Source organism: Oreochromis niloticus, linkage group LG22 (genome assembly GCF_001858045.2).
Source record: "Oreochromis niloticus isolate F11D_XX linkage group LG22, O_niloticus_UMD_NMBU, whole genome shotgun sequence".
NCBI classification, from domain to species: domain Eukaryota; kingdom Metazoa; phylum Chordata; class Actinopteri; order Cichliformes; family Cichlidae; genus Oreochromis; species Oreochromis niloticus.
The window spans coordinates 14,692,363-14,715,078 of NC_031985.2; the positions used below are offsets into that span (position 1 = coordinate 14,692,363).

Consider the following 22,716-nt stretch of genomic DNA (forward strand, 5'->3'; position numbering starts at 1 on the left):
CAAGCCAAACAGACTCTACCCAAAGACTGAAGAACATCCTTTATATTTTAGTTTTATATTTGTGTCTCTATAACTGTCTAAAAACCAGCTCAGGTGTAAGTTCCCTTTTCAGTACTGTGTCCTTGGTGAAGTTACCACAAACACAATTCTAATGGGTTTAGTTTAATTGTAGCCGCTGTGCTTTGGCGGCTGACCCACCTGGCAGGCGGATGATGAATGAGAGGAGGAATGAGCACTCTTATATCGCAGTGAGGGAACAAGGGACAGGAGACATCTGAGAGGATGAGGCAGCATTGTGGCCTTAGGCATTTAGTGTGTGTGTGTTTGTGTGCGAGCGATAGAGGGAGAACACACGAATTTACGAATAAATACAAACCAGAAAACCAATATTTGACTGCAAAATAAAGGCATTTCTCCCCTGGGTATTTGTTATAGCCCCTCTTTTATTTATATAGTATATTATTTAGTGTCTTCCTCTCACCCCTAGGTTTTGTGGAGTTGGCCGTTTTTCAGTTGTGTCAAACTAAGCTGGCAATAACAGGCTTCACATTCGATTTTTTTGTACATATATATGATTTGCTGCACCAATCACAGCTTTGCAGCAGCTGGGGGACTCTAATCAGGAGGTACCTACGACTTAATGAGCAGCTTCATGATTGAACCCAGACCTCATTTCATATTTATACACTTATATGAATCCTTAGATGAAAGCGCCTGCGGATGAGGAGGGAATAAAGCTGAATTTTTGAGTCATTGTTAAATTTAATTTGTCTGTAGTTTATCATTTCCGAAAGTTAAACCGCTGCAGAAGTTTTCTCTGCAAACTTTTCACAGCCCGTGCGCACACACTGCTGAAAGCACTGCTCAAACCATCGCTTTTGCCATCTCAGTTCACTTGGCACTTGTAGTCTGGCGCTGTCATCATTAGCACCACTTGCCACAGAGATGAGTCTGCCTCACTGTTAGCTGGCAGCCGCCCTGCAGCATCAGAAGGCTGAAGGGTTAAACACGTCTGGCCGGGACACTGGTTAGAACTTAGAGAGGCAGAGAAAGCTCAGAGAGAAAAGGAAACATTAGGGATGAACTAGTGCAATCAGCCCAAGGCAGAGCAGAGGCTGAGCAGGGTTCAGTGAATTAGCACTATCTCTTCCCAGCATAGATCAATGGAGCATTACCGTAAGAAATAAGGGGCGACGGAAAGAGGGAGGGACGGTGGAACAGAGGCAAGGGGGGGCGGAAGACAGTGAGAAAGAGACAGTAACGAACCAAAAATTGGTCTCTGCCCTGAGCATGCTTTCTCTCTCTATGTATCCCTCTTTCTTTTCTCATCTCGAATCAAACAGGAAGATCACAGATTCAGGATGGCAGGTTTCCAGCCAATAATCAATGAGAAAAACTATCTGAATACAAATGAAGGCCTGATTATGGGTTTAATGAATTAGGAGGTTACGAGGCTAATAGCACTATTGTACACTCACAGTTAAGCAGCCCACACACGTAAAATCAAATGTAATTTTCCACAATCTCAGGCTAATTTCCATTGAAATTCAGACTTTTTTTTTTGTCTTGGACAAGAAGCCTCTGGGTTTTTTACTGCTTTTGGCCTCCCACTATAATTCCCTGCAGTTTAGAAGAAATAGAATTCAGACATTATATCCATGTGCCCATATTCATGTCTTTTTTCTGTTTTTTGTTTATTTTATGCATACAGCCTGCAAAATCTAAACAAGCTTTTTTTTGCCATTTCCGAATAAAAAGCCCTTTGCTGACTACCCGACATTAAAATTGCCCAAGCTAGATTAACCACTCGGAGGATTTAACTTGGCCTTGTTAAAGCTCCTACTTTTATCATTTCATTGCACCTGGGTTTGAGTTTTTATATAAATGTGCAAATGACATTACACTCTCTGCTCACTGTCAGTTACCTTAGAGCTACGGGGGAAATGAAACTCAGGAAGCAATACCTCAAAAAACGTTACCATACGACTTCATAACCCGAGGTGTAGTGACAAATTGAAGTAAAACTCTGAATAAATAAGTCTAGCGTGCTTTGATTAAAATCAAGATATCAAGAGAACGAGATAATCTACAAGAGAAGCAGTCCAGATTTACACAGCGTGAGGGTGGAAACGTTTGGATGAACATGTTAGACGCTGTTCATTGTCAAAATAGTGATGACCGGTTAAGACGACTCACGTCTCCAGTCGAGCTTCAGAGATGTATTGACAATGTTCTGCAGCCTTGTGATTAAGACCAAAATCTTACAATTACTACTACTATTACACTAAATGTACATAATCAGTAGGAGTTTTGATTGGTCATCTACTCAGTAGGGTCTCTTAGGCAGGGGTGTCCAACTCCAGGCCTCAAGGGCCGGTGTCCTGCAGGTTTGAGATATCACCCTGGGTCAACATACCTGAATCAGCTGATTAGTTCATTAGCAAGCCTCTGGAGAACTTCAAGACATGTTGAGGAGGTAATTTAGCCATTTAAATCAGCTGTGTTGGACCCCTGTCTTAAGGTATATCTATTGAATGTATTCTTACAGCCATATTGGAGAGTTTTCCAACATGGAAATGTTTTTCTGAGCCATTCAGAGCTAGACTTCCTGGTGTTTTTCAGATCATTGTCCTGTTGCATAACCTGAGTGCGCTTCACCTTCGGGGTATGAACTGATGGCCAGACATTCTCCTATCAGGATTTCCTGGTAGAGAGCAGAATTCATGGTTCCATTAATTATGGCAAGTCATTCAAGTCTTGAAGCAGCAAAGCAGCCCCAGACCGTCACACTACGACCACCATGTTTGGCTGTTGGCATGTTCTTATGTGTTAGTTTTATGTCAGGTGTAATGGGACTCAAACCTTTAACAAAGGTTAACTTTTGTTTTGTCAGTACGCAGAACATTTTTCCAAAACTCTTGGGATCATCAAGATGTTTGGAACATGTGAGAGGACCCTTTGTGTTTATTTTGGTCAGCAGTGATTTAAACCTTGGAAGTCTCCTGTGGATCTCTCATGTGTTAACAGTGACGTTAACTGAGCCAAGTAGTTCTTTAGATGTTGTTCCAGGTTTTTTTTGTGACATCCTGTATGAGTTGATGCACTCTTGGGGTAATTTTGATAGACCGACCATTCCTGGGAAGGTTGTCCACTGTTCCAAATATTCTCCATTTGTGATAATGGCCCTCACCTTGGTTGGAATCCGACAGACTTAGAAACCTTTGTAACCTTTTTCAGACTGACAGATGTCAGTGAGACAGGTTCTCTATCGCTGACTTCTTGATTCAACAGGTCTGGAAGTAATCAGGCCAGATGTAGCTGGTGACACTGAATTCAGTTTTCTTAAAAAAAAAAGTAGTTAATCACATTTAATTCATGGTTTAAAACTGTAAAATAACATTTTTATTTACTTGGGTAATCTTTGTGTAATATTAAAGTTTGTTTGATGATGTGAAACATCATCAAAAAGTAAATCAGGAATGGGCAAATACTTTTTCACAGCACTGTACTTGATTCCCTTGATGTTTTAGAAAACCTCAAGCTGAACATATCACTTAATTATGAACCAAAAAAAAACGTTTGTTAAGTGCAGATTAGTGCAGAAATCAATACTGTCAATGTGCCAGCGTGCCACTGAGTAAGACACCTGCAACTATGTCACTTTCACCACCTGTTCTGCAGCTTCTTCTGACCTCGTAGTGAAGAGAAATTTGCTGCTGGGATCGATAAAGCCACACATGTTTAATCATCATTGCATTAACCTATGATGGCATTCTGGCAGTGGGGGCACTCTCACGGGAAGCTGCATTTTATGGGACACTAACATTATTACTCCTTCTGGCTCATTTGCTGCAGTCGCCCCGTAGAAAACTGATAGCTGCAACGCTCAGAAAGCACACACTCATTAGCTAATCCATTTTCTCTTTTTCTCTCTCTGAGTCTGTCGCTTTCACTTAGTGGCTTACACACACACACACACACACACACAGACACACACACAGACACACACACACACACACTCTCAAATCCTAATGCATTTACACATGCACTAAACCACTGGACCTTTTTGTGTACGAGACACACAAACGAAAAATAACCACTCATACACACTCCACCTTCACAAAGAAAAAGTCCATGCCCCAAGGAGTATTGCATTCCAGGGAGAGTGCCTCCATAGATCAGAGGGTGTTTATTGGCACCACAGAATCCCTTGAGTTCATCAGGCTCCAGAAGAAGAGAAGGAAGTGCAGAGACTGAATATAGATTCACTCTCCCACTGTCTGCTGAGCATGCCCGTCCACTCCATCAGGCCAGACCCTATTAGAGGCCATGATGGAGTGTGACAGAGTGTGTAAGTGCTTCATGTGCATAGTAAGTGGGCAGAGGTAGGGTTGGTGTAGGGAGAGGGTGTGTAATGCATTGGGGATGTACCAAACACTCTTACTGCAAACACTTAAGTGTATCTAAATTGTCTGAAAGCTTTAAGTCATCTAGGGAAGGCTGGATCAGCATAACGGCTGGTTGCTTTCTTTTTTTTTTTGGTTTTTTTTTGCCCATTCACTACTTATTTCAGAGTATTTCAGCCTGCACATAGATTAATAGTGCCCAGAAAATGGATACGCAGTTGATCCCCTGAGGTAATAAGTGCAACCAGCAGGTTAACACTGTGAGGGGTGTAAAAGACATTTTAAAAAAAGGGGGTTGGCATACGAGCTATAAAGAGGACACAAGAGTAATCTTTTTGAAGTGAATATAACCAGAGCAGTGCTCACACACTGAACCTGATCGAGTTACATACTCATATAGAGAGATAGCAAGACAGCTGGATGAGCAGCGGGATGACAGACAGCAGTGCAGCAAAATAAATTCTGCAGTAAAAGCACCAGAAATAGGAAAAAAAACTGTTTTCCTAAAAGATATGAACAGAAATAGACAGTAGAAAGCAAGATGACAAAGAAGGGAAAGAGAGATGTGTTATTATAGGATGAAGACTTATCCTATAATAAGCGAGGTCGCTAGATGGAGAAAGAAGCAGAGCGCTCCGGTTACTGGCAGCCAGTGGACAGAGAGACAGTGATAACCAGGGGACAGCTGGAAACACAGAAACAGGGCCAGGAGAGCAGGGCACTGCCAGATGGGCACACCGCGAGTAACATGAGCAGCGGCCTGTGTGACCACTCGTGCTTGTGCTGAAAGAACGATCGAGTAGAAAAAAAAGAAGCCGCAGCAAAGACGAGAAAGAGCGGACGAGTGTGTGAGGACATGCAAGGTGCACGTATGTGTGTAATCTGCTGCTTGGCACTGGGTGAAAGGTCGGGAAAGACACCGAATGCCACTACTAGACAGCTAGAGGTCATTATAGTAGATGCCAACAGCAAGCTAATAATAGTAATGGTACAAACATACACAGCAGTGAATAAATAGATCAGGACAAAACTGAATGACCCCAAGATAATTGGAGAGGAGAGCATGAATAAAAGTTAGAATACACATGTAAAGTTCAAGTCATCAAATGCATCATAAAAACATGAGCACACTCCGGAAAAAGCTGTAGCAACTCTAGTAATCCTTAAATTTTCATTGATGTTTTTTTTTAAATGTGCACAACTAATGATTACCTGTGTCTCACACCGCCATGAACATACTAGGCTCAAAAACCTATTTGCACAACACTAGTATTACCTGGGAACCATCGTTTTTTAATTAATTTTTTTGTAATAACTACAAATTTGTGTCTCTGATGCCATGCACATTTTTTACAAGTTTGTAATTTATGAAGTACAAATTCTACTGTGTTTTGTGTGTAAATGTGAGGAGGCTCATGTTGCTGCGAAGCAACATAGAGACCCACTCATACGAGTAGCAGACTCAAATCTCAGATACAGTAATACATTTTTCTATCTTTCATCGAGCTCAAAAGTTATTATGTGGCAGGTGAGCTAGGTTTATAATGCAGACCAAAGATATCAGACAGTTAAAGCAAATCACAGACTCTGCTGATCCCGTGTGGATGAGGTTGGCTCATAATACTCCTCCTTTGGGAATACAACTTAAGATGGCGAACACGGTAAACAAGTTTCACAATAAACATTAGTGTGTTCGTTTTGAGTTCATCTCTACAAGCAGCTATCTGCTAAAGATTATTTAGAATCTGCAAGATACAAGAGTTTTTGGTCCTGAAAGATTTATGATTTCTGTTTGCAGTTCACTCACAGTGTGTAGAGGGCAAAAAGGGAGGAGGCCCCATGGGGCAGGACATGTGTCTGAGCCATTTTCACTAAGCAATGAGTGACAGATGGAAGAGAAAATTTTGACCAGTGCACCATTAGTTTAAGAGGTCAAAAGAGAACCCCATCCTGGGTCTCTCTCTTCTTTGAGCTTCTTGGAGCTGCTAGCATGGCATTGACTGAAGTCTCCTTTACTATGCAATATTTTAAATGACATTAAATGTCGTTATATTGTGACTATGCAGTCCCCCCACCCCCCCACCACCAATGTGCCTTCGTGCACCTGCTTGCTGAGAAATGAAGATGCACACAGATGGCTTTATCATTAAGTTCATGGGACAGTGCACTGGCTGGCTTTGGGCTTAATATACTTAATGGTGTATATAATGTAAAGGAAATGAGGACTGAAATGAGCATCAGATTGGAATGAGTCAGGGCCTGCTGTAGTGTGAAGGGGGCTCGGTGTGCCGAGGTTTTAATCTAGAGAGGAGTCTTTTGGGCCAAGCAGGCGGAGGCAACATAAAGCCCATTTTTCACACGGCAGGCAAACCTGACAGTGTTTGTATATTCGGTGCTGTGCCATTTGGAGGAAAGCTGTTTTGTAGCGTGCTGTAGGTGAGTGTTCAGTGTAGTAGGCCATCTGACAAGAAGAGCAGCAGGCCATACATCACAGACTCGGAAGTGAAACTGTGGCTTGTAGAGTTTGTGTCTATGTTGCAGTTTCTGAGAGACTGCACCGCAAAAGACATTTCTGGAGCGACTAAAGGGAAGCTTCTCCCTTTACTTGTTTTCCCATTCATCAGAGGTGATGAGGAGGGAGACGAGTGAGAGGTTCAGAACCCACCCCGGCATGGCTATCATTAAATAAGAGCTCAACAGCATAACTCATGAGAAATTCATGATCATCTACACATTCTTCATCTGCTAGGTAGCAGAATAAAAGCCCTTATCTGGGGCACACATCTGCATTGTCTGCTGTTGGGCTTGGCAACAGTAGTGCGCAGATACTGATGCACACACTTTCCATCCAGTAAAGAGTGCATTGCACTGCAAAAGAAGCAAATAAAAAGGTGACTTTTTTTAAAGCATATCTTCTTTCTACCCTATCTTCATAAAAATACAAAAATTAAAATGAGAAAAAGATCTTTTGTCACTTGTTATGTCCACTTTGTCCATTAAATGCAGGCTTTTCTCCTCTGGTCATAGAGGAGTTGGTAAAACAGGACAAGAGCAGGAGTATTGTAGGTCTGATTTCAAAGCCTCTCTGATATTGTAACAGTTTAAGAGAGAGACTGTGTTCCACTGATGTTCTGGCTGCCCTTTACAAACTGCTATTTATTGATCAAAAAGTACCCAGTGTACTCTGTTAATACAAGTACCTGAGGTAACAGTACGCTATACACTCCTCAGATAAGGGCACGCGAGACAGGTCACGATCCAATAAAGTCCCTGAACTCTCTGTTATCTACTTCTAATGAAAGTTCAAACACCAAAATGATGAAGTGAAGTGGAACTGAGGGAGCCAGTTCGGAAGGAACACAAACAGAAGAGAAACACAAGCATGTCACTTTATAGAAGAAAAAAAGAGTTGAAAATGACTCAGTTTTAAGCAGGATTTGCAGCACAGGTCAGACGGGCTGTGCCACCCATGTACGCCTTTTCAAAGAGCAGAACTGGCAATTAAAGAGCACATCTTGTACTGAGAGGCTACAGCAAGCGGAGAGCAAGGCTTCTTCTGAGAGAACTGTCTGAATATTTGTTTCTGGAAGAAAGAGCTTTATTGTCTGCACTGCCCACACACAGCGTTGACTCGCATGCAGCGCAGGTAGCACAAAAACTAATTGGAAAAAAACTTTTTTCAATCTAACAAGCGACGGCTAGTTAAATTTCCCTTATTCTTGTGATAAGTACGGCCTCTATTCTATCCAGCCTTTATTGTGATACTCCTGCAAACACTGTGGCCAATTCTTGTGTAAAATAAAGGATCAGTATTCAAATAAGCATAGCATATCAAAATCAGTCACTTCAGCACCACCCTTGTGTACTTGCTTTGTTTTGCTTCTTTTACACCTGCTGGTGCTATGGAATGGGTGTAATTTCCTATTCATAGTTTTCACTTTCTACCACGTCATTATTGGACCTTCAGGGCAAAGCAAGACTTTCCTGCGTTGCCAAAATGCCGTGCAGTTGTTTAATTAGTTGCACTAACAACATACTCAGCTTTTCCCCACTGTTAGCAAAATATAGAGAATAGCATTGCATGCAAACGCAACACACACACAAAAATAAAAATATTACTGCTTTGCTACCACTGTCCAAAATAGTATAAAACATGGATGTAGCTTCCAGGATGTAAAATAAATAAATAAAAAATGAATCAACCCAATCAAGAAATGTGTTAAACCTGCATTCTGTTTGAAGGCTACATGGTGATAGCTGTGTTTGAACCTCTGTAAACACTTTCCTGTTGAGTTTTGGGTCAAACAGGATAAGATAAGATAAGAAATTCTATATTTTGTAAACCTTGGTCAAAAAATCTTTCAAAATGAAGCATTATCTACGATTAATAAAACCACATGCTCACTGGCTGAAAAGTGGTTACCCAATATTTGTGCAGTTTCACAATCAGACCTGCCCCTACTCATCGCATTACATTTTTTGCAACCAAGATGGCCTCCATGGAAACGCTTACCTCAAGGCTTCAAAGCCAGACAAACCAATGGGTGACATTCCAGTAGCCACCTCCATGTTTTCTACTGTCTATGCTACTGTCCCAGAACATAGTCCACAGTGAGCAAGTGATATAGTTAAATTACAATGTCCATCTGACATAGAAACACTAGATTACACCCCATGTAATGAACAAGCTGTATGCTCTCAGTTAAGTTACACATTGTGGGACTGGTTACTTTCCCCTCTAGTAGACATGGTGTTCAAAGTGACACCTCTGTCTCAGTAGAGTATGGATATATAGAATCAAACATTAATTCAAATTATATCAATAATTTAAGCTATAACAATAATCTTGAAAGCTGACCTTGTAATTTTGATTAAGTAGCTTGCAAAAAACTAGGTGTATGACAGTCAGTAGGCTGCAGCTTTTATTTTAATGTGAAAGATATTAGTGTCAGAATATTATTATGGCTCCGAAAAATGTATCACCCACTAAGTGGAAAGAATTATATACATATATATATTAATTAGGCAGTGCTACAAACACTCAAATAAAAGAATGGGGCGTAAGTGAAATATCAAGTAATTACACTGAAGGTTATCAAATAGTTTGCATAAAAACATATTAGAGCGTGCTTGGGTAGCCCCCCATCCAAATCCCTGTTTAACCCCAATACCCCCACCGCGTTATTAAAAAATGAGATACACAGATCATGTTAATGTTGATAGTGCCGCATATATTAGCGAGTCCTTTGAACCCTCCAGTGGTCGGGATTATCACTGTGTATCAGTCATTCATCTGAAGACCAGCCAATCGGAGCCCTTCATTCTACATCAAAGAGGGCAAAAAAGAAGCAGTTATTAAAAAGCCTTTTCATCTTATTGCAAACTTACACTACACAATATTTTCTGACCTAATTTTACGGCAGATATCTCAGGCAATTTGGACGTCCTCTGAGAAAGTGCTTGGGCAAAAAAAAAAATCTTCAAAATGTGTTTGGGACAGCCTAATTGCAGCGAAATCTGGTCTGAGTGCTGCGTGTCTTTTTAGTAATGATTTGCCTGCTGGCTTCTTTTCACATTAATGGTTTGAACTTTGAAACCTGAACAATTTCAGCATTCTTTGTTTCTGTTGAGGTCAGGTGGTTTAAATGAGTTAGCCATACAGAAATGTGCCTTCCCTTAAAATTCTTCCCTTGATGCCTCACAATTTTGATGACCAAAGGAAAGAAAGACTGAGATGTATCAGCAATCACATACCTTCCTTCCCTTGACAATGACTAAACTACAAATGCTCACAGCTTGTGCTAGTTGGGGTCAAAGGTCAAATAGATGCTATTAAGAAAGAGTAAACATGTGAAAATTGGGCCTCTGAGCTGGAGGCTGGCTCCTTAACTGCATAAGGAATGAGAAATGTCTCCCTCCACATTTCTCTCTCTTTCTCTCTCCCAACTGCATTGTCATTGTCAAAGCTTTTACGCTCCAGTTGGCCTGGACAAAGCAAGCACAGTCGCTCCAGGCTTTTTCTGCTATGATCGCCACGGTGTTAGCCGGGGTTGATAAAGGGCTCGATTAGGGCACTGAATGGGCACCCATTAAGAGGACATCCACACCAGTGAGAGAGCCCCTGGGCCAAACGGTCTTCCTTGAGAAACCTGATATGCACCTGACAGAGTGGAACCACCCACTCACACTTACTGGAGTTGTATAGCTTTGCTACGACCGAAGAACGAAGAGCTGAGAGCGGAAAAGCTGAATGAGTTTACTCACTGGCAGAGGTTGACAGGAAAGAACATTTTCAAGGCCAAAGCAAGCTTGAATCTTTATACGCTAAATCTGCTATATAAAAAAAAAAAAAACCCAATCACATTATAGATAGTTATAGTTTTTTTCTAGTTTTTGTGGAACCTAAAGTCATTTTTAAAAGATTTTTAAAAAGTGTTTCTGCATACAATTTGACTCCCAACATAAACTGCACAATAAATTCAGATGTAATTTGCCATCGGGCAAATGTTTCATCCCCAAGCTATAATCAGTTCCCCAAAGAAGAATCTTATTAAATATGGCTTTGATTAGCCTTCTGCTCTGAATTATTTCTACTGAAAAATTAGATTCACTACTCAAGTCATAACTAAAGTTATAACTTTAAGCCAAATCTCCCGTATTATCAGTGCGAAACAGAGCCATCGTTGAGACGGGCTCTGGATAAGCCCCCTCCTTATCCAGTGTGTATTAAAGATCCTGAGCTCCTTTGGAATAAACTGAGATGAACTCTGTCAAGATTTGTTTAGACATAGTTTGTAACCGCGTGACCTCAGAAAAAAATACTACTGCTTCCAAACTCCTGAAGGCTATCAGAAGAAAACGGAACTATTTTTAAACCATCGCTGTTTTCACACGTGTGAACGCAGCGAGGTCAAACCGCAGACAGAGGATTTTACAGGTAAGGTGATCCAGTTCGAAGCACCTGGATAATATTTGCTACAAAATATGACAACGTGACTACACTTTATGATTTATGATCAGGTGCCTCTACTGACAAGTGAAATGTTTTAGTTTAAAATTAGATACAGAGGAGCTGGAGTGTTACAAAACTATTAATGTTATCTGAGCATTTAGTTGTATCTCACTTGTCTTGGACCTTATTCTAACAATGTTACCATAAAAGACTACTCTCCACTACAACACCACTAGAATTTGCTTGACTGATGGTAAATAAAACGTTTATCAGTGCTTTATGGGCACTGACATACTTTATGAGTATTGGAGAAATGTAGGCTGCTATGTTGTAAAGCTCTCCGGTTTATAAACCATGCATATTCTGCTGATGTTACAAAGTTAGATGAGAAGGAGAAATCCACTCCTGTACCTGTCCATTAAGCGCAGCATGTTATCTTGCAAAGAACAAGGATTCAAATAGGGGGAAAGTTAGTCTCCTTTGTGCAACAATAAAAAACTCTGGTAATCATCTTTCTTACGCTCACTAACAGTTATGTTACATTTTAAGTCAGTAGGTTTGAAAACTGGAAAACGGAAACCTAAATGATTTATATACCACTGATAAACCATTCACGAGGTACCTTAGCTGAAATACAAAAATCAATCCATGATGGATGTAGGAGACGGAAAAAGGTGCACAGACAGATATGCAGACAGTGGTCAAAACTTTGTAACTTCTTGAAGTGTGGATTAAATAAAGACATTTCCCCTTGTTACTTTTTGCATGGTGAAAAAAGGGTTTATCAAAACGTGCATGGGGTTCGGGAGAGCATGGTGTCAAAACTGGAATGCATAGATTAGCAAGTCAGAAGCAAAAGGGGGTACTGTTCGTCAGGGCTTGTATGCAGCATTTATGCATGTGATTAGCACAATTGCATGCAGGACAATCGTGTGCAACACTAAACACACAGCTGTGCTGTCAAAAAAGTTTGCCTTCATGGAGAAGCTGGGTCTTTTCATAAATTATGCATACCGGAGCTCAGAAAGATGGAAGGAGGCCTGCAGTCAACTGCAGGACTGTATACAGTACAGTCTGAAAAAAATGAGAAAAGGAAGGAAATATAATGAGGGAAAAAAGTGAAGGGGTCGTGTAGAGGATACATGCAAAAAAAGGTGTGAGTTAGGGGGAGAAAGAATGATTACAGTAAGCTGTAAAATCCTTACATGTGTGTGTGCAATTAGATTTGCTGTTGTTTTTAATGTGGGGATTCAACTTAAGATCTCTTAAATGTTAAGTAAAGCCTGTGTGGTGCAGATGTGTCTACCGTTGTGTGTTTTTTTTGCTGCTGGAGTTTTCCAGACCTGATGCAGCACAAAGCTGCTGAGACCTGAGCTGACTCATGTAGGGCTGTGGCTCCGGCGTCGATGGTTTTGCTTGGGTGACAGTGCAAACAACAAGCTTTAGTTACAATAAATGCCCTCTGACAGGACGGATAAATTACAAGCTATTTTAAACAACTGAAGAAGCAGGTTTAGTAAAAATTCAAATGGAAATAATAGCGTTTAGGAAGTGGGAGGTTTGAGGCTTTGAGTACAGCGGTTGAGAAAACAATGGCTGCATAAAGACTGGAACGCAAACATTTAAAGACAAATGATAAGCAGGTTGCGACTGGCTTATCCTTTATCGGAAATACAAAATGTAATTCAATTCTATGTGGAATAAAAGTTGTTTTTCAGTCCAGATGAGCAGCGATTGGAAACTTTCAAAGACCACTGCCAAAAAAAATCTTTTTCCAAGTAAGAAATAGAGCCAAAGGCATCATTTCCACTAGATAAAGTGAACTTGAATTGATTTGTGACCTTACAAATGTGCCTCCCTCTCTCACATTTTTGGCTAAAACCAATAATAACCATCTAAATACTAAGAATTGAGAGTCAAATCAAGCTTACAAATTACTCCTTGGCCAAGTGTTATCGGTCCACAATAATTCCTGGAAGTGAGATCACAATATATGTTACAGAAATAAACAGAAAACTGTGTGCTCCGTGATGAAATTGGGAGAAATTCCCTATTTTTTTAACCTAAAAGAGACCAAGGTAAAAGAAAAAAAATCAAAAGGTGTAATTATCCTAATACTTAAAACCAGTATTGAGGCTAAACCAGCCTCCTTCATACTTTAATTAAGACAACTTCTTTTACTTCCACTTTGGTCTCCACCAACTGCAATTACACAATTCTGTCTGTTAAGCTGCCAGGTTATGTTAACTAGATAATTAATCAGAGCTTTTGGGGCTTTTTATAATGAGATGAGACAACACTCCTTTCAGACATTTTGAAACTTGAAACTTGTAATCAAACCAAAAAAATAACATTAATAAAGACATTAAAACTTGTTAGAGCTTAGGGGAACTGCATAATTTCATTAGTTGGGTCTCAGTCACACAGGGCTAGAGACTGCTTGGTGACCCTATGGCAACCTCTGATAGCTAAAGCAAAGTTAGCAAAATGCTAACTTTGCTAACAGATGCTAACTTGTCTGCAAGCAAGTTTTTAAAACCAGTACCGATATTTGGTGATATTTGCAGATAGTTTTCCTTTCTTTTAGACAGATGAAACATAAATATGTTGGTGTTTATGAGCTCTTACTAAGACACTATGACAATGCTATTAAATAATGATTGTGTTTTATTGCTTGTTTATGGCATGCTATGCCCAACTCTGCTTGGGCATAGCGTGCTTCTCATTTTAGATTTCCAAACATGTGTTCCCAACATGGAAGTTGCAGAGTGCCCACTGGTGCACAAAGTATGCAACATCTACACTCATACATGGTTGAAGGGTGTTTCGTCTGTCTTAATCCATCGGCCATGTTAATTATTAACTTATTGCCCAGTATTGATATATTGGGATAGATTGTTCTGACTTTATTCTTCAGGCCAATCATTAGTGACACCTTTCCACATTTCACAGCCATCAAATCCACTGTTACTTTGAAAATACTGATTATAATGGATTTAAAGCAAACTTAAAACCAGCAAGTTTGTGAGTGAGCCAGCAGGTTAATCTTAAGCCCTGGATACAATTTGAGGCACTGTCTAATTTAATATATATATGACAAGACTTGATGAAAGCACTGAGGGGAGAGGACCGATGTGTGGGATTAGAAAGACATGAGCTTGAGAGGAGGAAAATAACGGAGGATGGAGTGTAGAAGTGCCAGAGAATCAAGGCTGCGTCTCATTTCCAAGTATTCTAAACAGAGACAGCAGATATGGGCCACACAAACCACACACACACACACAAACCACAGCATCTCCAGAGGTACAATTTCACAGGCCCTAATTACAGTGGGCTGCAGCATTTCTTATTCAGTTTGCCAAAATCTTAAACTGCACTTTCTCATATTGCATTTACAGATCCAGGCACACACATACATAATTATGCATGTTCCCACCCACATATTAATTTAGATTGCGCTTGTGCGGAAGTAGTAACTACGCTGCTATATTTTTTTCAATGTTTACCAGCAGCTAACAACAGCACTACCTTCTTTTCCAGCCTTGATTCACTTTTCATCAACTGCACTGAAACCCTTCGTAGTTTAGGAATTCTTACACATTTGCAAGCACACGACAGCTGAACAGATTGCACCTATCCATTTCGAATCACACAGGCTTGGGAGCATTGCTGCAGCTTTTCCTTCTAACTTTTAGGGTAGAAAATTCCTTCAGTTCTGTTTTGCCCGATTAGTATGCTACATTCATTCTGAACTCTCACCCAGGTTCTAAAGTCTGATTGCTCGCTCTTTCGCCTTCAACAACCTCAGCCTCCTTCAAGGGAGGTCATCAATAATCACCATCGGTTTCCAACTCAAGAACTTATATAAACCAACAACGCAGTTAAAACTAACAGTGAAGTACAGCATTTAAGCGACTGAAATCTCCTCCTCCTCCTGTGTTATCCATCTTTGGTTAAGCCACCACCAGTTCCACTTCACAAACACACTTCTTAGCTGGAAGTTTAGAACTCAGTGTTTTTGGCGGCACCTTTTGTACGTTTCTCTCCCTTTCTTTCTCCCCTCTCTCTCTATTTTTCGCACTCTTGCTCATTTACATTCACTGTACAATGCAACCAACCCAACCTTTTCTTAGAGAATTCTATAAAGCGAGGGAAACTAGGCCATTAGGCTGCAGCGCTGCTTCTCCCTTGCTTCAACTATCGCCGCTATTCCAATTCCCTCTTCCTCTTCTCAGTCTTTCTCTCCCACTTTGCCACCCTCCCTCCTGCCCTGTTTGATACTCGCTTTTTCCTCAACTTGCCTGCGGTATCACCCAGTCTCTCTCCCCCCTCCACCTTTTTTTTTTATAATCTTTATCACATGGCATTTTTCTTTTCTTCCTTTCTATCTTGCTACTCTTATGCCTTGGGTACCACTGTGTCCTATCTCCAACTTGTCTCTTTTCTATTTCATTCTGTATTCCCTCCCTATCATCCATAATCCATGTACGCTCTCTCACACACACACACACACACACACTCAAAGTTCCACACCAGAAAAGTCGAACCAAAAAATATTTCCAGGCACCTTCTGTTCCTATTCAGATTTCCTTTTCCCTATGGCACATTTTAATGGGATTCTTTGGGTCCAATTTACCAATTGTTCTGCACTTTAAACGAGTGACTTTGTGTTAATAGAATTGGTGGTGACAAAGGTATTTAACAAACCCTTAATGAAAAAAAGTACTTTGAGGACTTCCATGGAGATACCAATTTTCCCTTAAGCCAGGAAAAGTGCAACACTTATACACAATTCAACAAAAACACAACATAACCTCAACATTTTAGAACAAACCGTCTTTAAACCTAAGCTGGACACATAGCTTTTATTAATAATGCTTTTGAAACGGCTGCTGTCTGGAACGGTGGCTGGAGGAAAGGTTGTTGCTTTGTTATATTATGTATAATACAAAAGTGTGTAGCATGAATTTATCGAAAGCCGTGTGTGTTTTATTAATTTTTTTATTGTAAAGCAGTTTAATTTTAAATGTGCTATATAAATAAAATTTACTGACTTACTTACATTTTAGGAGCATAAAGACAAAGTAAAACAGGTAAAACCTCTATTGGTGTTACACACAGTAGGTATGGCGAGGTATACTGAGGATAAACTTCAGACATTTGTATGAAAAGGTATCATTTCAACTTCTGATGCTGAAAAAACATCCTTGACGATAGTGTTGATTTTTTTTTCTTCTTTCTTTTTTGTTTTAAAGTGTAAACAGAAATGAAATTATTAACCTTTTAAACCTCAGCAAACAAAACTAAATCTATCCTCTAGAGATGGCAAGAAGATATTTTTTTTATATTTTTTGCTAAATCTATGGGCCGAGCCGAGGGTCAAAATAATTTTGAGTTGGTGATATTATGTTCAAGACAAATTTCACAGACTGTCTGTAGGCTTAATCCTCTTGGTGTAAACTACTGTGAGTCAGTGAGGAACACAATTACCTTAACACAAATTAAGCTACTTGTGTTAAGGGGTTAATTTAAAAAAAGATGCAATGTATGGATGAACTTGTTTACTTCTAAAAAATATTGCTTTCCAATTTGGAAACTGAGCCTATGAGTTGTGCAAGTGTATCACAGTTTAGGACCTTCAAAGTGTAGGACCTTTGATCTTCACAGCTTTTATATTATTCCCTCAGTTGCGATGTTATCACCATTTACGCATGCTGTACACCAAACTGCTAACATTCAGACTCTTCAGTAAAAAATATGTATTCTATAGACTCATAGACTAAAAAGTTTATTTTTTCCTTTATATCCACCAGCTATGACTTTATACTGAAAAGCTGTTTAGCAAGAGATCCATTAGTGAATGTAATCTCATTACCCATATAGCATTTCTTCCTTATAAAACTTCATATATCTTTACTGGTAAAACAAAATGAGGAGTCAGTGTTTACCCAGAAGGAAACTTTTTTGCATTCCTATCATTTTCTCATTAAAAAAAAAAAAAGGGGGGGCAGATTTTTATTGGGGCAGAAAAATTATGTCATGACGCTCGACTGTTCGTTCCATCTGAGTCCCCCCCCTTTTCCAAGTTCCTCCTCCCCCTCCTCCTCCCTTTCCCCCCATGGGTTGCTTATGTCACTGATTGTCCAGGTCTCTCAAGGCTAATCTGCTGGTGTACCAGATGCAGGCGATCATTAACCTGGTGCTACCTTCTAAGAGCCTCATTAACCAAGACACGGTCTCAAACGCGAACACAAGCTCATGCACGCTGTGTATAGCAGTGACAGTCACAAACAAAGAAGCATGCTTTCTCAGTGACTATTAGGAGCAGAGCAGTCGCTTTTCAGCTGCATTTTTGATCAAAAATAAAGAAGCAAACTATGTAACTGCAGACAGATTGAGTAACGAGGATGTGTTGCTACGTGATCTAAATCTTGCTGCTGCAGTTTTTCTTTCCTTCTCCTGTTTCTTTGACACGTCTTAATTCAACGGCCACCACGGTTCTCATGTTCTCCCTGCAGAAATCCCCCTTTTTCTTTCCCCCAGAGGGAAATTCAAAGGATGCAACAAGAGAGATGATCCAGCACCTTCCCCTGCTCCCATCCCCTCTCATCTCTAATTCACCAGAGAGAGAGAATTCATACAAAAGGAGAAAAGGTTTCTTTTTAAACCAGCTTTTTTAAAACTTTTTTTGTACAAATGACAGCTGTCTCACTTTGCCTCCCCCATACGCACCCTTGCACCCTCAGAGCCGTTGCTCTACCACAGATTTATATTGGAACTGCCTCTCATCCCCCACCATCCTCCCTACCTCCCCATAACCCTCCCACCTCCCCACCCGGTGTTTAAGTAGTGGGCTGTGTGGAATAAATGAGTTCATTCATAAGTGTTATGGAGCTCCATCCCTATGCCACCCAGTCCAATGTAAACAAGCCTAAGGTATAGTCTATAGCATGTTCCTGGATCAGATCAACCAACTATGGAATTTGAAGCAAAATATAATATATTGTATAGTGTGACACCACAACTTTGCATATTCATTATATTAGTATACTGACAATGTTGAACTCAAACTTCTACCTCTAATTCTTTTCCTGCTCTTTGCAGGAATCCATCATCTCCTGTCTCCAAATGTTCTGCACCATCAGAATGCCATGGTATGTCTCTATGAACGGACAGGCACTGACTTTATAATGAGAAGCTCTGTCAGCACTTCAGCTGCAGAGACTTTTATTACAAAGTGTAAGTTCAGCAAGTGGGAAGCGAAAAAGAGAGGCCCGTGTTGTTCATCTCTATGTAAATGCTACTGCAAAGAATAATAAAAGATAATAAAAATTGCACAAATAAGTAGACTATAGTCACAGAATTACACTACTGAACATATATTTGATGGCTCCATACGAAATGATTACATTTATTCCTGCTTAATGAAAAAAAAGTTATTAAAAGTTGATTAAAAAAACTAATTAAGAAGCATGGAAACAGCCACTGGGGTCTACAGCTACTCCACATTTAATACGTCCATAACAATTACCAGGGTGTAACGTTTTCTTTACAGTAAACTGAAAAAAGAAGTGTTGATGCTGGATTTCAGGCTTTTTGTGCACAGGAGCCCTAATTATTCTTCCTGTAAACCAAAACCTGAATGTCTGGTTTATATTGACCTTCACCTGTGTGTCAGCTGTAAGGCAACCGTTGGCAGATAGACCTGTTTTGAGTCATTTGGCCTGGGATAGATCTTAATAAGAAAAAAAATAAGTTTTTGTTTTTGTAACTGAATCAAAAGCTGAACACCCAGCAAAAATGGAAAAAAAAAAAAAAAAAGGTTTGCACAACTGTAAGAAACGCACGATGAGAGGTACTGATCAGCTCCGAGGCACATGGTTCTAATTGACTGGAAAAATATCGAACGGGTTCTCGATCCCCATCCCCGAGTGTGACAATTTACTGTCTAGGCTGTAACAAGTGAGCAAGAGGGAAAGAAAGCACAGGGAGGAAAAGACATGTTTATCAAGCTGCTGCTGCGAAATGTACAAAGCAGATGGGTGTGTTTCCAAAAGCTTTTCATTATTAAATCGACAATGGGCGAAAAACCACTGGGTGAAGAGCTTCAAACAGCACACAGGGCTTCAGTGGAAATATATATTTTGTTAGTTGTGACATTGTTCAACCAGTTTTCACGTCACATCCCGACATTAATATGTTTTAGCAATAAATCACTTTAGATGTTGCTGTAAGCTCATTTCTCAATGCGTTTTATCCTCTCCACCTCTTTGTCTTGACTTAAGTAACAGTGACAAGCATTCTCGGTGCAACATGAGCAAAAACATCTTGCCGTGAAAAACATGGACGGTGTGAACAAAAGAAAAATAGCACCCTTAAACCCAACAGCAGTTTATTATTAACAGATTTCAGAAAGCCATTCTTTGCTCTGACCTTTGCTTTGGTTCGTTTCACACAGCAGTTCCAGTTGTAATTCATTAGCTGCGGCTATGCTTTTTCCTGGACTTGCATTATTACACACAAAACACAAAGTGGAAATAACTGCATGTGCACTTTGGCTGAATTCCCTAATTTGCCCATCTATCACATTGTAATATATTTGAAACCCTAAATAGTAAGGGTGCTCAAGGTCAGTTACCACAAGTTAGACGCATTACAATCACCGTTTAATAGGACTAATATAATTTAAGAATAAAAAGGATCGCTGGAAGTTGTGACCTGAATCTAAATTTCCAGAGACGTGAGTTAGTGTCTAAAATCTTTGATCTAGGATGCAACTGCCAAATATCATAAGCTCAGGCAGTCAAAAAGTGTGCAGCAATAAAAGAGACAAAAATAACCAGTGGGGCACGAAAGCTACCCCTGACACTGCTTGTAGAAAATCAGCTACATCTAAAAGACCAATAAAACAGCATGTAAAGTTCAAACGGGAAGGCAAGCAGAACAACCCCATTGTGTATTTCTTAATAAAAAATATAAACCTTTCCACCATTTCTTATGAATCCTTATATAATGCCACATTGACTCATACGCTCATTGTGGCCCATCTTACCTCTCATATTCCAGGTTGTCATGGTCACAGCGGGCGTCTTTGTGCTTCTCCCAGTCCTTCCCGTGGCGGCATGTTGTCAACGACACAATGTCCTTGCCATTGTGAATGTGATGGAGCGCATTTCTTGTGTCTGAGCCGATGCCCGTTAGATAGCGCTTCCCTTTGAACATCAGCAGGTACTTCCTTCGTGGTGGAACTGTGTTCCTCACCAGCCAGCCCCGCTCTCCACCCTTCTGCGGGTGATCCTTTGAGAAGAGAGGGATGGAGACATCGAAGCCCGGTCTAAAATGTTCTGTGTTGAGGCTGGCTTTGGCTAAGATGGCCTGGCCAATGTTGAAGCCCAGGTCCTCTGTGTAGTTAGGCCACGTGCCTGAGTACAGGTTGAAAATCAGATGGTTCCGCCCGTCATTCCACAATGGGTAACCACGGATACGTTCATCCACATTGGGCACAAACTGTCCTGATAGCTGGTCCCTGTCTAAGGTGTCTATCCCAAGCACAAACAGACATGCCTCACGGGGGTCTGAGGTGTAGTATCGTGACTCGGCTATAGATGCTAAGATCTTCCTGTAGCTTTCCGACACGCGGTCGTTTTTCTCAGATGGATATATGTACACTCTGAACCCTTCCCTTCCTCTACGGCGACACCGAGAGAAGTCAAAACAGGTCTCCATGCGACAGCGGCTGTCTTTATAAATGGCAGACCATGCCTGGCGCCGCTGGCGGGGTGACTCTGCCATCCCAGGGTCTGTCTGAAGTTCATCCAAGTGGGCATAGCGGGGCAAAAAGGCTCTGTCGGTCCAGTTGGGCCAGGGGCGCATCACATCACCCCGGTGGCGTGTCAGCAAGCGGAGTAGACGCAGCTGGACTCCTCCACCCCAGTAAAAGAGGACCAGCCAGCAGCACGCACACAAGCCCAGCAGAACATACTTCTTACGCGCCTGCATGAGGGCCTGTGACAGTCTCCTTTTTCCCTGCTCTGTCTCGCTTTCGTCCTCTGTTTTTACTTTCCTTGTCCCCTCAGCTCTGCAGCCTCACAGGGGTTTGGGACTAACTTGCAACTTCTAACAAGGAGCTTCTAATGGAGGACAATGTGTTAACAAGGACATCGCTGCCTCTGAATGTGGCCCAGTCCACTTTGCCATTTAGAAAGGACACAGTCTAAGTTACTGACTCCCCTCTTTCAGTCTCTTTCTGGCCTTCCCATTTGCTCTCAACTGTACGCTCAGATGTGTGTATTAGCCCGCCTCTGCTGTAGCACGTGCTGCTGCTTTGTACATTTCTTCCGCTGTCCAGCCCGGCTGAGAGTGATGAAGAGTGATTTCTCCGCTCTCGCAGGCCAAGCTTGCTGCCTCATGGTGCCTGGCACAACTGCTGTCTGCAGGGGCCCTCCTGGGGAGAAGTAAACAAACAAGAATACACATCAGTACACAGAGCAGCATCACAGCTCTGCAACCAGCACTGAGAAACACACTGGGTTATAGTTGTTTAACTGCTGTCTCAGCAGATGCCGTAACTAACACTTTTCATAGCCCAGTGGGTATAGCTTTTCATTTGAGTTAGTCATATGTAATCTGCAACCCCCCGATCACATTTAATACACACAAACACACATATAATCAAATAGCACTCAAGTACCACAGCTGGGTAATGTTTCACAGGCAGCGGAGGGTTTTAAGCTGTCAAAATCCTTCTTCGGCTGGAGCTCATAAGGAGAAAATTGGGAAAAGTTAACTCAGCGCACTTTCAAAAAGGCATCCAACCGAGATCAGCCACACATCAAAATCATCTTTTTGTCAAGTCTACCTTCATCCTTCTCCGGCTCCCACACTCCTATAAAAGGGATGGCTATTTACAGGCTCATTTGTACTATGATGTGCGCCCACTTCTGGAATAGTCTTCCTGTGATAGCATGAGAAACTGGGAGCAGCTGACTGGGCTTGATGCTATCGAGCTCTTCAAGCTCCAGTTGAACTGAAGCAGATACAGTTGGGGTGCAGTGAAGGAGAAAATAAGACGGCGTTTAGCATCTAAAACTGAGATTTGGAAACACAGCAGGAAAACATAACCGCTTTATGGCTCTGAGACGTCCATTCACCGCGGACGGACTGAGCGAAGGCTTTTTGTAAATTTGCAACGGTATTTTTTTTTCGCCAAACATCCCCTCATAACTCCTCCAAACTTGTACAGTACCTACAGTGTGTGTCTGTGTGGAGAGCACACCTCACAGTGAAGGTCAGTGTTCTTTCTGCCAGCTGCCACACAAAGGCAGCTTTCAGGCCTCACCTGGCCACCCTCTCTCTACC

General features: G+C 41.1%; 1 protein-coding gene across 6 annotated transcripts in view; it reads right to left on the reverse strand.

Moving 5' to 3' along the window:
- The window catches only part of ext1c (exostoses (multiple) 1c), a 101,907-nt gene that overhangs the window by 50,141 nt on the left and 29,050 nt on the right, over positions 1–22,716 (reverse strand). For all 6 annotated transcript variants that reach the window (XM_019350807.2, XM_013272573.2, XM_025902169.1 and 3 more), the window contains exon 2: positions 20,411–21,802. In XM_019350807.2, the coding sequence (XP_019206352.1) occupies positions 20,411–21,357 (947 nt within the window). In that variant the 5' untranslated portion in view covers positions 21,358–21,802. The remainder of the gene's footprint in view (positions 1–20,410; positions 21,803–22,716) is intronic.